Below are 16,400 nucleotides of genomic sequence, written 5' to 3'. Positions count from 1 at the left end.
GACTAGACTGGAGTAGGTGGTGGTGGGAGGATGTATGGGACAGGTATTACATCTAGATCTGTTACAGGGGTACAAACCATGAGGTAAGGGGTTGGGAGCAGGGGGTTGTGTAGGGATGGACAAGTATACTGTGTAACTTTGGTGGATGGCAGAATACTGCTGTGGAAGGGGTGGGAAGGATAGTGGGTGGGAACATGCTCTATCTCTAATGATCTCATGGCTGCAGTCCATATTTTCTGAATTACAAATGTGACAAGATGGAGATGTGTGATTATCCTATATTGAAACATGACTTCTGTGTAACGCAAGGAGCCCACTAGAGAAAATTAAGTATCAAGACATTATTTCCACATGTATAAAATGTTTTTTGCTGTCTGTCTGTAGAGAGCATCTCACCTCCAAAGGACACTCAGTGAGGAAGGAGTGTTAATATATGTTGCAACCAGCTGGTGGACCCTGAGAAGTTGGGGTGCTAGGGGTGGGGGAGGGGTGGGGTGGCAGTGCACATGTGCACTCTCCCTCTTCCTTGGTCACTGCAACTTATCCACTTCTTCTCACAACTCCTGATGGTACAGCATGAGTGGACTGCAAAAATAAATAAATAAATCTGTAGTAGAGGCTAATAGTGAAGTTTTATTCATGATCTGTAGTTTATTTGTTCTACCAATAGTGTGACTGTTCAGTGGCAAGTGTGTAACCTTATTCCTATGGAGGTCAATTGGTTTGTCTTCCTCCCACAGTGTAAATGGGTAACAATTGTGATACTGATATGTACACAGGGGTCTTGCCAGAATCAGTGTAATTGTGGAACCTATTGGGCCAGCTATTTGGTAATACACATTCATAGCATAATTTAGTGGTAATTATTAAACATGGGATCAGTGTAACTAGTTTGGTAGGTCAGTTAAACTCAGTCTTAACTATTAGACACAGTAATTGTGTAGTAATCAGTAGGACAAGGTCTCAACTTAGTTTTTATCTTACTGTTCTGTCTGTAAATGCCACTGTGGTGTCGAAACACTTGTTATGGATAAATGTAATGACCGTAGCTTTCCCCCTAATTATAAGTTAACCAACTTGTCTAGAGAACTGGAGGGAAGGGATGTTTGATAGAGACATCACAGTCTGCCATCTGGATCATTAACTTTTACTGTGATGTCACAGTCCACCATCTTGAATAAATTTGGCAACCGTGTAGGCTGCCCTAGCTTTTCCCACCATTTATACACCACCCAAAAAGGGGGATGGTGTGACCTTGATATTGGTGTAGATCTGGCTTCAATACCAAGTATGACAGCAGTGGTACAGTTCCTTTACTTATACAATGACAGTTTGATGCTGCTGCAATAAGAACTACGAGAAGTCTGTAAATGTTCAAAGGAGGACAACAGACTTTCCAGTAATCATCCAGCAACAGTTATTATCTTGATTTTTCTGCCTGTTAAAGAAGAACAAGCTCTGTAGACTTTGTCTCTAGTAGTAGCAATGATTGATAGTAAGTATTTTCTGTGCATTAGTCTACAAAGGCGAACAACCACTGTCTTGCACATATCTCCTATTGTGAATGATTATGTATAGTCACAGTGAGCAATATTCAATATTTTATGTGTGTCAGAATACAGGAAGATACAATTACTGACTTTTACTTGTCTCCCATTGTGGTTAAAGTATTTGACTGTGTACTGTCAGAACAAATTACAAGCACAGTCCTCATTTCTGACAGCATAAGATAGAACCTAGGGACTGGGAGCTGCTCGGCCATTCCAAAATCACCTGTTCTAAGCATCCTGAAGGACTTTCTCCTTCTCACTCTGTTAAAGGGAGCTTGGAGCTGAGCCCATTTTCAATGATCTGATTACACCACACAGGTTACACCTTCACGCCTGTGCCAGGATGTAAAACACCTCACTAATGGTTATGCATTTTAACAACTGTTGTACTCTCAAAAGTGACTGTATTAGAGGAAAACACTATGTTAGAGACAGGGTGCTGCCACAGTGAATGGAGTAGTTAGCTGCTCCATATGACTTGGATGCCATCAGACATGATACAGACTTTTGAAGTGCAGGACTGGAAAAGTTCGTACAATGATTGCATTTCATCATAGCCAGATCATGGGTGTTCAGTGTGTGGAACACTACAGCTACAGTATTGTGGCAGATCTAGGGGTCACTGCCTATGACCATGTTTCATAGCATTGCACAGACAAATTGCAACTCACAAGATCACTTACTAATTCAATGTTAAATCTCACCAACAGTGAGCAGCCATGCTATCCAGAACTACAACCTCACCAATGTATACTGAAACCACTATCACATGCATGTACCTCTGTATACTACACATCACATGACATTGAGTTTAGTATGCATATAATAACACTACTAATAGATGTGCAAAGGGTGTAAAAAGCTCATGCACACTCATGAATCATGGTCCATACTGATGGCTTTTTGCAAGTTCCACATTTGGTGATACGTACTTGCTCAAGAGGCATAGTTCAAGGAGCTGATGGAGGTATTCTCAGTGGGTAATATTTATGTGATATAAAATAAGGTTCTAACATGTCTGTCATTTTCTTTCACCATAAAATTATACAGGCATGTACTAGTCTGTTCACCTGTACCACACCATCGCTTCCACATTGAATCAGAATAGTGTAAAAGACACTACACACATAAAAGGGTATTTGTTTGGACATCCAGATCACTTAACCCCTCTGTTACTGAGCTCCTCTGCGATGCCATATGCTTGACCCAGATCTGACCAGTCTGCATTTTGTTGTGGATCTGGATGGTTCATTAAATTATGTATCACTACTGTAACGTAGGTAGATGTCACTAAACCCATTTTTCATGAATGTATGTTACTTGAATCATCTGAAATATAATCTTCCAGAATTTTAAGATTAATCTTTCATGTCATATGCAGTGTCTTTCCTCTAACATTAGCCATTGCAAATTATTGATAATTCCTACTTGTTTTTATTCATACTGAACAAACTCATAATGAATTGAATAATTCTTCTTAGAATTTTTTCATACTTTTCTCTTAAAGCAACTACTTAAAGGAGCCACAATGGTCAAAATAATTTAAAAATTCCTCAAATGAATATTTGGTACATGACCAATATAATGTCCCTGGCATTATTTTAATAACTTTCATGTACACGGTGAGACAGGAGGGAAAGTACATGCTTTGATGGGTGATAGTACTGACGATCCTGAACAAAAAACTTCTAATAAACAAATGCCGTTTTCTTAACTGTCTCCACGTAAACCAGTTAAAACAGCTAGGAATGGAAAAGGTGTAGGTGATTGTAAATTAAGATACTGTTATGTTATGGTTTGTTTAATTGTGTACATTTTCTCACAGAAGATCTTCAAACAGACCACCATCAACTTCAATGCGTGTTGCTGCTCTTGTAGTCAGGAGGTGTGTCACTGATCCAAGCTCACTTTTGCATTGCTTTATCTGTGCACAAGACTGTAAAATATGAGTGAAGAGTTCCTCTCTTGTGTCCACTCTGTGCTTGTAGATGTTGCTCTTCAGCCACCCCCACAAACAGTAATCCATTATGGTAAGATTGAGTGACCTTGGTGGCCAATCCAATGACCAGGATATGTTGTGTTGAGATACTGTGTCACTGGCCATATGGAATGTGTAGGAGCTCCGTCATACTGAAAGTACAGACGAGCTCTATTTTCAAATGGATATCCTCCACATCTTCTGGTAACACGTTTTTAAGAAACTCAAGATACCATGTCCCAGTAAGACATTGAGAAACGTCATTGAAAATTCATTGCCACAGTAGTGTGAACACTTTCATTCGCCCATACATGAGAATTGCGCATGTTGTTGATCACAAGTTGTTGATCCATTGTGGGTAAATGTTGACTCATCAGTGAACAGAATACATGGAAATAATCGCTCATTGGCAATAATCCATAGACAAAATTCTTGCCAGGCAGCAGCATCTCCTTCATGCAGATGCTGTACATTCTGCTGATGAAAGGGCTACAGACCATGCTTGTGTACTGCACGAATCATGTTTGTGGAATATCAAGTTGGGCAGCAATTCTTCTAGAACTAATAGTAGTGTTGCATTCCACTACTTGAAGAATGTTTTCAACTTCATTAAGAGTTTGTTACACAGGACGTTCAGAGACAACATTTATGTTAGCAAGTGTATCACGCTCACGCAATTCATGAAATGCTCTGCCCTGCTAAACACTCTGCTATCTAGCACCCAGTGATTCAGATATCATTGTTGGTATTTTCACACAGCAGCTCTGGAATTCCCATTGGACAAACCATAGACAAACACCATGTCAGTGTACACTGCATGTGTGAAGATCCGTGGCATTTTCACTACACAAAACTGTATTCATTGTTCACGTAACAACACTGTAGTACCGTGCTCTATGACAAGCACTGTCGGACTGAGACTTGAGGTAAACAAGTGCACTATGCACAAGTGAACTGCTTACTGACATGGTTAGTAAGGATGGCGCTACACCTTTTTCCATTCCTAGTTGTTTTCATTGGTTTACCTAGAAACGGTTAAGAAAAGGGCATATGTTTAGTAGGAGTTTTTTGTTCAGAATCACCGCTAGTGTCACCTCTCAAAGCATGTACCTTTCTTCCTGACTCACCTTGTACATTTCTTGCTCACAGCAAGACTTACATGATCATTCTACCTTAAATAACTCTGGATAGCTTCGTAAATATTTGAAACATATGTCTGCTTCTACAACAGGCGAGGATTCATGATGTGGTGTCCAGCTAATTCCCACCCATAAGATTTTGTCTCCCCTCAATCCCAAAACAGGTGGCTCCCTCTTGTCCTGTCCTTCCTTTCTAATGATCCCCAACCCATTCCTTTCTCCTCCTTGAGGAAGGGACTAATAGTTCTGAAAGCTAGGATAATGTCATGGTTTTTGTGTGTGCCTATCTGTAGTACTGATATTGCAACCCCTGAAGATGAATGTTGTTCAGCAATTTTGGCTCATTACTTTAAAGTTTTTCCATCTTGTGTTCTCCACTACATGTTAATAACATCAGAAATTTCTTCTTCAGAAATTTGGTATTTCAGATGGTCTCCTAAAAAGAATGCACAAGGATTAAGCTCTAGCACTCAAGCTAATTACACTACAGCACTACATAGAATCCATGGCAAATACTTCTGTAAGGAAAAACTGTGTGGGGGGGGGGGGGGGGAGGGGGGGCATGCACACATGTATTTGTGCATGTGCAAGCAATCTCACTCTGAAGAACGATTTCTTTGAATCTCCTTTATGTTCCTAACAATGATTCATTCCATTTACTTTTTATTTGGTTGTTATCTTTACTTCTTAATTATTTGGCTTGATATAAGACCAATTATGAAAGCAGAGCTTTGATTTTACAGCCTCCATCACCTCCACAGCCTTGGGATGATATTATAAATGCTACAGAAGATGGAGCATGGTGCCCAAATGCAGAGAGTGCAAATGGTACCTCAGAGGACTGCCTGTTTCTCAATGTGTATACAACCAAAGTAAGTAAAAAAAACTTCTAATTAACTCCAAACTGTTTCCTTGTGGTTTCAGGAAACAGTCATACAAACTTTCAGTAACTTCTGTAACTATCTGATGTATTTTGCATTAAATATAGCATATGTTAAATTTTCTCTTTGTTATATAACTTCTGCAATAGTTTAGCAGAAATGTGTGTCACAACATATCATCAATTATACAATGCATACAATACCCAGTTATGAAGGAAGTGTTTAATTATCACAATAGTGTGTACTGAGTTGTCAGGATGGGTGTCTAAACTGTAACCTCTCAGCCATCAGCACATGCTGTAGTTCGAGTAGTAAAATCATACCAGAATAGATTCACATAACTCTTACAATTTCCATATGTACAAAAGATAGTCATTAACTTGATACTTACATATACAAGCAACAGCTTAAGTACTAATAACATTCACACATAAAGCATATTTTTGCTAAAAATAACATATTTGGCTTTAAAAGCATACAATCAATAGCATAATAAAACATGTCACCCTGACTTCCAAAGAGTTTAATTAAGTAGTCTTAAAATAGAGTAGTAAGTGTCATGCCATATGTGTCAGAAAAATCTAAATGTATATACATTATTATGTATTATAAGATATAAAAGCATGCTTTTACACAAGATGGGCAGAATAAAACTGGTGTAGTAAATATTTCATGCACCTTAAGATAGGCATCCCAACTTACATCTTCCACCCCAAGATGTAGATGGCAGTATAACCCATGCCCATCATAAGACTGATTTTGCCTGGTGGTGTTGTGGGCACATGACATGGCAAGGACAATATTTGAGCAGAGCAGAGACAAGTGGGGAACCATTCTAGAGATGCTATGGGCCAGAAATGGAGAAATCCATTGGCTTAAGTGACTCTGACACAGGGCAGAGTGTTACAGCCCAGTACTTGGGAATGGCCATCTTGGAAACATTGTAGTGAGTCAGCTGTCCATGTACTACTGTCATGAACATCTATAGAAAGTGGCTGAGGGTGGCAAAACCATAACTAGGTGACAATAAATTGACTATCCACATTTCATCATCACGGAATGTGGAGTATGGAAGATTGTCTGCCTTGTATACAAGGCAATCTGTGACAGTTCTGACAACAATGTTTCAATACACACTGTTTAGTGCACATTGTCAAACTTGGGGTTCTGCCATAGACAAACCCTACCTCTTTGCATTTTGACCCAGTGACATAATCAATTACAATTTGCATGGAATCATCAAGACTGGACTGCGGACCAATGGAAATGTGCACCTGGTCAGATGATCCATGCTTATAGTCACACCAGGTCATGGTCACATACAGATGTGCTGTCATCCAGATAAAAGGTTGCTCAAAACATCAAAACATACACTGTGCTGTGGACACAGGGCAGTGGGAATAGTAATATGCTATGGAGGAGGAGGGGGGGGGGGGGGTCAACTGGGCCTCCGTGGTTCTGTGGTAGTAATTGAGGGTACCATGACAGCTGAGGACGACACGAATATTTTGTGAACCATCTGCATACCTCCATGCCTGACAGCAATGGCATTTTCAAGCAGGATAACTGTCCATATTGTAATGCAAGAATCAAACTACAGGAGTGTGAGGAGCGTGATAGCGAACTCATGTTAATGCCTTGGCCACCAAATTCACCTCATGTGGACCCAATGGAACACATTACAGAGTTATTTGGTGCCAACTTCACACCCGCAAACCATCAGTCCATAATTTTTTTGGTCTTGTGTGAACTGTGAATAGACATCTGGTGCTATATACCTCCAGAAACCTACACTGGAATTGTCAAATCCATGCCATGTGGGTTTAAGCAGATAGTTATAATACTATATTTTGGCTCATCAGAGTATGACCCATAGGGGCTACTGAAGGATTAGAACATACAAGAATTCTGAGATATTGATGATCAACTTAATAACTGTCAGTGTATGAATTTGATTCCTGGGCAGATATGAGTTTTAATTTACCACAAACACACAGTACAGTCTTGACTCATTCCACACCTCAGAAGAGTCCATATCAAATGGTTCAAATGGCTCTGAGCACTATGGGACTTAACATCTGAGGTCACCAGTTCCCTAGAACTCAGAACTACTTAAACCTAACTAACCTAAGGACATCACACACATCCATGCCCAAGGCAGGATTCGAACCTGCGACTGTAGCAGTCACGTGGCTCCAGACTGAAGCGCATACAACCACTCAGCCACACCAGCTGGCAGAGTCCACGTCATGATGGGATTTATGGAAGTTATTGTTTGAGTGCAAATTCTGCCACTGACCAAGAAACACCATTTATAAATTCTCTTCTAAACCATTTCAGCTGCCTGAAGGTAGACAAAATACTGGGAGACCTGTGCTGATCTTCTTCCACCCTGGAGCTTTCTACAGCATGAGAGGGAGCAGTGACCTGTTTGGCCCCCAGTACCTCATGGATGAGGATATTGTTCTAGTAACTGTCAACTACAGACTTGGTGCTCTAGGTATGTACATTTAACATGTGGTCATTTTAAATTTCATCTCATATTTTTCCACATTTAGACCCAAGTACAGCAAGTATTGTAGTAATAATACCTTCATGACATAAATTGCACATACATAAAATAAGTGAAAAGAACCACTTGCCTATAGCAGACTGAAGAGTGGCACATAGGGTCACATTAAGGAAAACAGTATTCACTGGTTTTCAAGCTGTGGCTTATTTTATAGTAGAAAGTACACACATCATTCACACAGACAAACAAACACATACTATTGCAGCTGTAGAGACACTGATTATTGATTATTGATTACTGAGAGCAGTTACCTGGGCTGATGAATGTGGGATGTGGTAGGGAAGGACGCACAAGACAAGGAAGGGATAGCACAGCAATGGAAGGCAGGAGTATGAAATACAGATGACTCAGCAGCTGTACAAGATGAAAGATGTACTGAGGGGGTGCAGCATATAAGTGATATAAAAAAATTAGAGCGGGGAAAAAGAGATGGAGAGAGTGAGAGGGGGGGAGGGAGGGAGCGAGGGAGGGAGGGAGGGAGGGAGGGAGGGAGGGAGGGAGGGAAAGAGATAGACAAATAGATAGATAGTGTGTGTGTGTGTGTGTGTATGTATGTGTGTGTGTGTGTGTGTGTGTGTGTGCATGTGTGTGTGTGTGTGTTGTGTGTGTGTGTGTGTGAGAGAGAGAGAGAGAGAGAGAGAGAGAGAGAGAGAGAGAGAGAGAGAGCGGGGGGGGGGGGGGGGGGGGAGAGGGTCCACATGGCATGGGTTGGACTGGGGGAGAAGGAGGGGGGAAGGATTAAATGGAAGAAGGCAGTACACAATCTGGAAGAAGGGTAAGGAATAGTGTGGACAACACTGAAAGATAAAGGGGAAAAGGTAAGGTGAGGCACGGGGAAAACAGGTTAGTGGAGGTTTAGGTCATGGTGATTGTGAAAATGCAGGATATGCTGGAGTGCTTTCCCTGGTCCTCCCTTATGTACTTAAAACTAAAATTAAGAAGAACATGTAAATATATATCTTCAACTGAAGATGTCAGCAAGAATTCATTTTTGCAACAGCAACTATATTATCATGTCACAGTTCAGTCAACAACTTAAACAATTTTATTGACAATTCCCATTATCTGTCAAATTTTTGAAATATTTAATGAAACATTTTAGACTGTTTTAATTATTTTCTCCATGCCCTATTTACCACAATGGCAATAAAATCATGAGGTACTTTCAGGTTTCTTGAGTACTGGAGACTCTGTTCTTCCTGGAAACAATGGATTCAAGGATCAGGTACAAGCTCTTCGATGGGTGCAGCAAAACATTGCTTCCTTTGGTGGAGATCCAAACAGCATCACAATTTCAGGGTACAGTGCTGGTGCAGTTAGTGTCTACTTGCACATGCTTTCTCCAATGTCTAAAGGTACCTCACCCAGTTTTAAACATTACTTTAGGGATAATACTGTTTGAAATATTGTCTTAGTAGTAATATAATCATTTAGCCTTGTGTCACTAGAAATTGCTTGCATAATAAAGTAACAGAAAAATACCCATCATCCCACACAGATAAATATAATTGTAGGTTGCTAACTGTGGCCTGGAGGCATTTTTATATGTCCGTTTATCAAATTTTTTAAGAATCTTATTCATTCATCTGTTCATTCGCACATTATATTCTGTAAATTCTATCACATGACAAAGCCATGTAAATAATGGTATAAAGCCTTTAAATGTACATAAATAACTTTTATTCACACACTAAGTCCAAGACCATTTGGTATGGAAGTTAACAAGGGGCCGAATTTACAAGTTTACAGCAAAGTGAGGTCATATGCACATATTTGATAATTTCATGACATACAACACAGGGAGAGGACCAGTGTACAGTGTGTACAGTGTACAGTGTACTGATTCAATATGCAACATTACATGTACATGTTTGTGCAAATCTTTGAGGACAAACACCTGATGGTTGTCAGTGGCAGTTCTGCCGTTGCTGCCACTGAGTAGTCTGCTGGAATGCACAGAGGCTCACTGTATACCATTTCAGCCACAGGTACATCAATGTCATGTTTAAATGCATTTCAGAATCCTAAGAGAACTATGGAAAGTGCTTCAGTCCTCTTCTTTTGGTGACACACTTGTGATGCCTTTAAAGGCCTGTGATGCTGCACAACCATAGCATTAGTAGTGGGTCATACCTAGTTATGTGGTGCCATTGGAAACTGCACTGTTCGGCTAGGTGCTTGAATATGATGGAATCAAAATGCTGACCCTGACTGGCTGTGACATGGAGGTTGCAGCTGAAACAGCCCAACAGACCACAGCTTAAACTTCAAACTGGGGACAGGAATCTGAGTAAGATGTAGTCTGATAGATGGAGTATTCAACAGCTGTCATAACAGTGGGTCCATAGCCTGTTTTGTATAAAACCCTCTGTAGTCTATAGTCTGTGCCACAGAACAGATATGAGACCAGTAGTCAGCCACTAAATTATCAGAACCTTGTATGTGGTGAATGTCAGTGTTGAACTGGTTTATGAACTCAGTGTGCTAGAACTTTCTGGGTGGGATCTTGTCACTAATGTTGTCAAATGTGGAAGTAATTGGCTTCTGGTTTGTTAAAGTAGTCACTTGCAGGATGGAAGTATCTGACAGTCACATAAATTGTCAACAGTTCTCTGTCACATGCACTCCACATTTTTTGAGCACACTGCAGCTTTATGGAGGAAAAAAATGAGTGGTTGCCAGTGTTGGCCCAATTGTTGCTGGAACACTACACTGATTTCTGATTGACTCATGTTGTTGATATAGACAGGTGAGCATGAGACACTGGATGAATGAGCAGCACTGGATGACTTAAGTGGAACATCTTGCCCATTTTGGGGGACCTTTTAACAGGTCACCATCCTGTGGTGCAAGGCCTGCAAGCACACCTGTGAGATGTGTCTGTACAGCCACTGTTGCCAGGAGGTAATGATGGTAAAAATTTATCATACAAGAAGATGTCTCAGTTGCTGGTAATCTGCTGGTTTCAGCAGCGATTGTAGTGTTGGTAACTTCTCTGCCAGTGGGAGTGGGGGGAGGCTCAGCAGGCATCAGTTGCATTCAGCCAGCTGGTTCATTGATGCTGCCATGGCAATTGGAGCAGGCAACTTGAGCAGTACGTAGACCCTATCGTCAACCTGTGGCAGTTTGTCAGGTGACTTATTGCCAAGTTCTAACAATGCTGTTCACACTTTTGGTGGTAGTTGTTGTTGCCAAATGTGTAGCAACAAATCATCGGAACCTGTGGTACTGCCTGCTAAATTACACAGATATTACCAGATCTCCAAGGTGTTTTGCAACCACACCTTTCTTAGTATATCACCTGTCTGATCCTGAGGTCAGCAGATTTTGTATAGTGAGAAATAAAGTCATCTTTAGTCTGTTGTAAGCTTGATTCAGTGGCAAGTGCACAATAATGTCCAAAACTAATGCTTTGATTTTGTGGTTGAAATTACCAAAGTAAATTGTTCATGGTCGTTGGTCACTTGTTGTTGATGGAATATGTATTCCATGTGTGTGAACCAAGTTTGTGGTTTGGTGGGGATGAAAAGCAGAGCCTGCAATTGTAGTTGTGGTACATGTGGACTGTTAGAACTGGCAGACAGATAGTTCATTGTTCCAAATTTCAATCACTGGTACCATTAAAGTTCTTTAGTTTGATATAATCACAGCCTTGGGTTTGATGTGAAAATTCACTGCACCATGGAGTGTAACTGGTTGTGTTGCTTGTGTTCATGGTACTGTTATAGAGTTAAGCATTAAATATGATTGTGCCATGGAAGAATTTACTGGGACTGACAGATTTTTTAAAGTTTGGTTTAACATTTGGTGGGAATGTTCACTACAGCCTATTTGGATAGAGTCATTGCAGAATTAGCAGTGGCTGTTCAGTACAGAAATTAACAAAGAACTGAATTAACAAGGTTACATCAAAGGTAAAAATGCATGCCAAAGATGTCACATGTAAGTATCAATAAATTCACAACATACAAAGACAAAATACATTAGCTATAATCCTTTACGTTTGTAAAGTAAGTTAAGGTACACATCAAGGCAGAACATGAAAGTCAGTAACTGATAGGGCAATCTCCATTTAATTGAAATATATCTGGTGGATGTTGTGCTCACAAGATTTCATTTTACAAAGAAATTATATAGTTACTTCACCGAATTAGCTATAAAATTAATGAGTCTCCATGTAGAAGCAGACATAATTCAAATGAATAATTATGCTGCCTGGAAATAATGGCAGTTCTGTGAATACAGTTTAAAGCAAAATCATACACTACAAGGTAATGTTCTCTTCTCCTGTGAATGCTTTTCAAAAAACCTGTAGTGGGTATAAATTGTTGATAAGTTATTGATACTTGTTGCATGGCAGATTTTGGAGATGTGGTAACTTCATAAGAAATCACCATCTATATAATATATTTTAGGCTCAAACCATGTTAATTGTATGTTCTGTTCTTTTTCATTTTGCAACACCATGACAATTAGTTTTCTTGTGTGACATACTGTAAGACGTAATACCTTCAGTTTATTTATTTAAAGTCTGATACATACTTTTACAGCATTTTGACTCTTTCCAGGTTTGTTCCATCAAGGAATTGCAATGAGTGGTGCTGTTCAGTCCATAGTAATTAAGGATCCATTGCAACAGGCACAAAAGCAAGCAAGATTACTAAACTGCCCTGATGGAACTTCACAGGAAATAGTCAACTGTTTGAAAGGTAAAGAGGCTCAAGAAATTGCTGATACTCTAGGAGGATTTGTGGTAAGTGTAACATGTTGCCTAATTAATGCCAGAGATCATAAAATGGAGTATTATTAATTAACTTAATTTATTTTTTAAAATTATCATTAATCATCCAGTTAACTGTATTTTTGTTCTAACTGACTAGCCATTGCTGCATAGATATAAAAAGTATACATTCTTCTCAGTAAATATCAATTCAGAGCGAAATGTTGACCCTGTGTGTGTGTGTGTGTGTGTGTGTGTGTGTGTGTGTGTGTGTGTGTGTGTGTGTGAAGGGGGAGGGGGGAGGGGGGTGTAGGCAGTTGCCATCTCCAGATATCAACAGCACTGGCAATTGGGCATGATGTCTAAACAGCCCAAGAGGTGCTGCAAGTAGCTAGATAGCTGGTGTGACATTCCAAGAGTGTTTCCACCAACTGGATGTAGGGCAATACCAATGTAAAACATTTTTTGTGAGCTGTTTTTCTTGATAAATATTAGTTGGTGACCGATCCAATATAAAATGCTGTGTGTAATTTACAATTCAGACAGTACACTACCTCAGCTTACATTTCCTTTGTTTGTGCAGTGATAGTATGTGGCATTAGGAATGTGAAATGAGCCATATTGTGATAGTTTTAACTGTATGGTAGATAGTTATATGGCAGTGAAGTATATTTTCAAATACTCCGAGGCCTTTCAATTTTGTTTCATAGACAGGAGGATGAGCAAATGAGTAAAGGCTATTGAGGAAGGTTTGAGGAGGATATGGGCAATGTTGATTTCATTTTAGATCTTCGTTTAGGAAATCATATTGTTGAAATAAAAGTTAATTAATTATGCCAGTCTAAGACAGTGTTGAAAATAAGGACATATTTGTCAAATTTTTGTGTGCTACTTCTCATGTTGGGTTGCTCCAAAATGTCTTGAGGAATCTGTCACTGTATCTCGTGATTTTGGGGAACAAATATTTTCATCTCATTAAGTTATCTCCTCTGAAGTTTAAGTTTGTGCAGGAGGATGTGACTCATGCAGAATGAATGAAAGCTGACAAAATGAAGATATTCTTTGTTGTCAAAATAATATGAGCAACAGTGTTGAAATGTCTACCATAGAGATGAAATGTTAGTGATATGTCCAGAGTATGTAAATTCTGATGAAGAAGGTGCTGAATAGTCCCATGAATCAATGAGGGAAGTTCAAGCCCATCATGAGTCCAAAAAGTCAATGTTGTATTTGAAACAAGACTGAAAGTACTCAGACTCTTAAAACACTGTATACAAGCGTTCATTGAATATGCAATGATAGGAGTGAGCCATTCAAATTCCCATCACTGTTCCTCTAATTAGTTTATGAATATATTAGTATTCTGCTTTACTGGCATTTTTACAACTTGGTTTTCTTGCTGTGCCTTTTTACTTAGTCATGGGCACTAATAACCACTCAGTTGTGAGCACCACACTGAACATAACAGTCTGGAAATTACAAGATAGTTGTTCAAATTGTAATTTATTACATATGTTTATTTATTTCCCTTCACATTTTGAGTTACCATACAACAAACTAATATTTATCTTCCATCTAGTTTCTAGAATTCAGATCATTGTTATCATTGTAGAATCAACTTCTCAGTATTGATCTGGTATTAAAGTGACATTGTCTATACATTTTCATTATCTTTCCTGTATCCTGTCTCCTCTTACACCTATTAACAGAAATGTTTTAAATGTCCAAAAGTTTAAGTATCATCGTATATTTTTTTCTGGTTTTTATGTCATTCTTGTGTAAGCAACATTGAAGTAGGGGTCTCTTTCACTTCATTTGGCACTATATCAGTCTCACAATTATTCAGTATTATTAAACTGAGAAACATTTATTTCTATCACATCTATCTGTGTATAAGATATAAAGCAGCCTTCAAAGGTGTGTGAGCAAAGTAATGAGACTGACGACACTGACAACGATCTGGCAATACTGTATTGTTCTACTCATTTAGACTGGTGTGTTCATCCCTTCTAGATAGTCAGTCCAAGCTTCAACTCCACACAGCCATCATGTGATATTTCAGAGTGCTGTCAGTGAAGTTGTGTTTCTGTTGTGTGTTACAAGAATGGAACAGTGGAATTTATGGCAATGTTATGCAATCAAGTTTTGTGTTAAAATTGGGGAATACAGAAGTGTGACCCTTGAAAAGTTGAAACAGGCCTATGGGGAACATTCCTTATCAAGAGCACAAGTTTTTCACTTGTGCAAATCATTTTTGGAAGACCAACAAGACATTGAAAATGAACCTTGCTCAGAGGGACCTCCAATTTCAAAATCCGATGAATATATCAAACATGTGCATGCTCTTCAGAGATCAGACCAATGTTTAACAAGAAGGATGATGGGTGACCTGTTAAACTTAAACATTTTCACCATACATTAAATTTTCACTGAAGTTCTGTACATGTAAAAGGTTTGTGTCAAAATTGTGCCAAGAAACCTCACAACTGCGCAGAGGGGCAATCAAAAAAATATGTTTGATGTTATTATTGCCAATGATGATGAATGGTTCAGTCATATGATCACAAGTGATGAATCCTGGATTGTTGAGTATGATCCTGAGCCAAAGCAGCAAAATGAGGATTGGCACATTGAGAAGTTTCCTCAATCAAAAAAGCTCAAAGGAGCAAATCCAAGATCAAAATGAATATTTGCGTTCTCAACAATAGGGGTATCATACATGAGCAAATTGTTCATCCAAGATAAGCTATCAACCATGTTTTTTACAAAGATGTCCTTGAAAGGCCCAGGAGAAGGGTTAATTGAGTGATACTGGACACTGCAGACAAATGAATGCTTTGACAATGCCTTATGCCACATGGCCACTTCCATCACACAATTTTTGACCTCAAAAGATATTCCTGTTGTTCCACAGATTCCTTATTCACATGATCTAAGTCTTTGTGACTTTTTCTGTTTTTGAAACTGAAAAATGTGTTAAAAGGGTGTCATTTTTGGGATTCTGGAGAATATTCAAAAGCGTGTGACTGACATGTTACAGGCCCTATGAGCTGAAGCGTTTCTGCACTGCTGCCATGGCTGGGAACAATGACTCTGCTGGTGTATAGGGAACAGTTTGAAGGGGACAACATTTTTGTTTGAAAAAAAATAAAAGCTCTGGCAGATAAAAAACCAGTCTCATTTCTTTTCTCACACACCTTGTGTGTGTATGTCCACAATCTCTTCCTAAACATCTGGATTGGTTTTAACCAAATTTGACAAACAAACATCAAACAGGTATCATAATCTTGAGGTTTACAGCATCCTAGCTGTAATACAAACAGAGATATGGGCAAAAAGACAGGCATGTGTGCAAATAGTATCAGCGTGCTTTGCTAGGCAACCTCCATGTCAGGGGCTAAAATGATTTTCCAACCCCCTATATAAAGGCTGCCCCCACCTTCAGTCCATCTACCCCCAACTATTTATCTCATTCACCTCCATATTCTTTTCCCATCTTATCCTCACCCATCTCTCTCTCTCCCTATCCACCACCCCCTCCCACATTCCTCTGTTCACCT

The 16,400-nt window shown here is 39.3% G+C and overlaps 1 protein-coding gene across 1 annotated transcript in view; it reads left to right on the top strand.

The window, feature by feature from the left end:
* Positions 1 to 16,400, top strand: part of LOC126335084 (esterase E4-like) — a 166,700-nt gene that overhangs the window by 59,408 nt on the left and 90,892 nt on the right. The window contains exons 2-5 of the mRNA XM_049997979.1: positions 5,411 to 5,539; positions 7,889 to 8,048; positions 9,290 to 9,475; positions 12,689 to 12,873. Coding sequence (XP_049853936.1) covers positions 5,411 to 5,539; positions 7,889 to 8,048; positions 9,290 to 9,475; positions 12,689 to 12,873 — 660 coding nt within the window. The remainder of the gene's footprint in view (positions 1 to 5,410; positions 5,540 to 7,888; positions 8,049 to 9,289; positions 9,476 to 12,688; positions 12,874 to 16,400) is intronic.

This window comes from Schistocerca gregaria, chromosome 2, assembly GCF_023897955.1.
Source record: "Schistocerca gregaria isolate iqSchGreg1 chromosome 2, iqSchGreg1.2, whole genome shotgun sequence".
NCBI classification, from domain to species: domain Eukaryota; kingdom Metazoa; phylum Arthropoda; class Insecta; order Orthoptera; family Acrididae; genus Schistocerca; species Schistocerca gregaria.
Note: the sequence above shows the minus strand (reverse complement) of the source record. Positions and strands in the feature narration are given on the sequence as shown.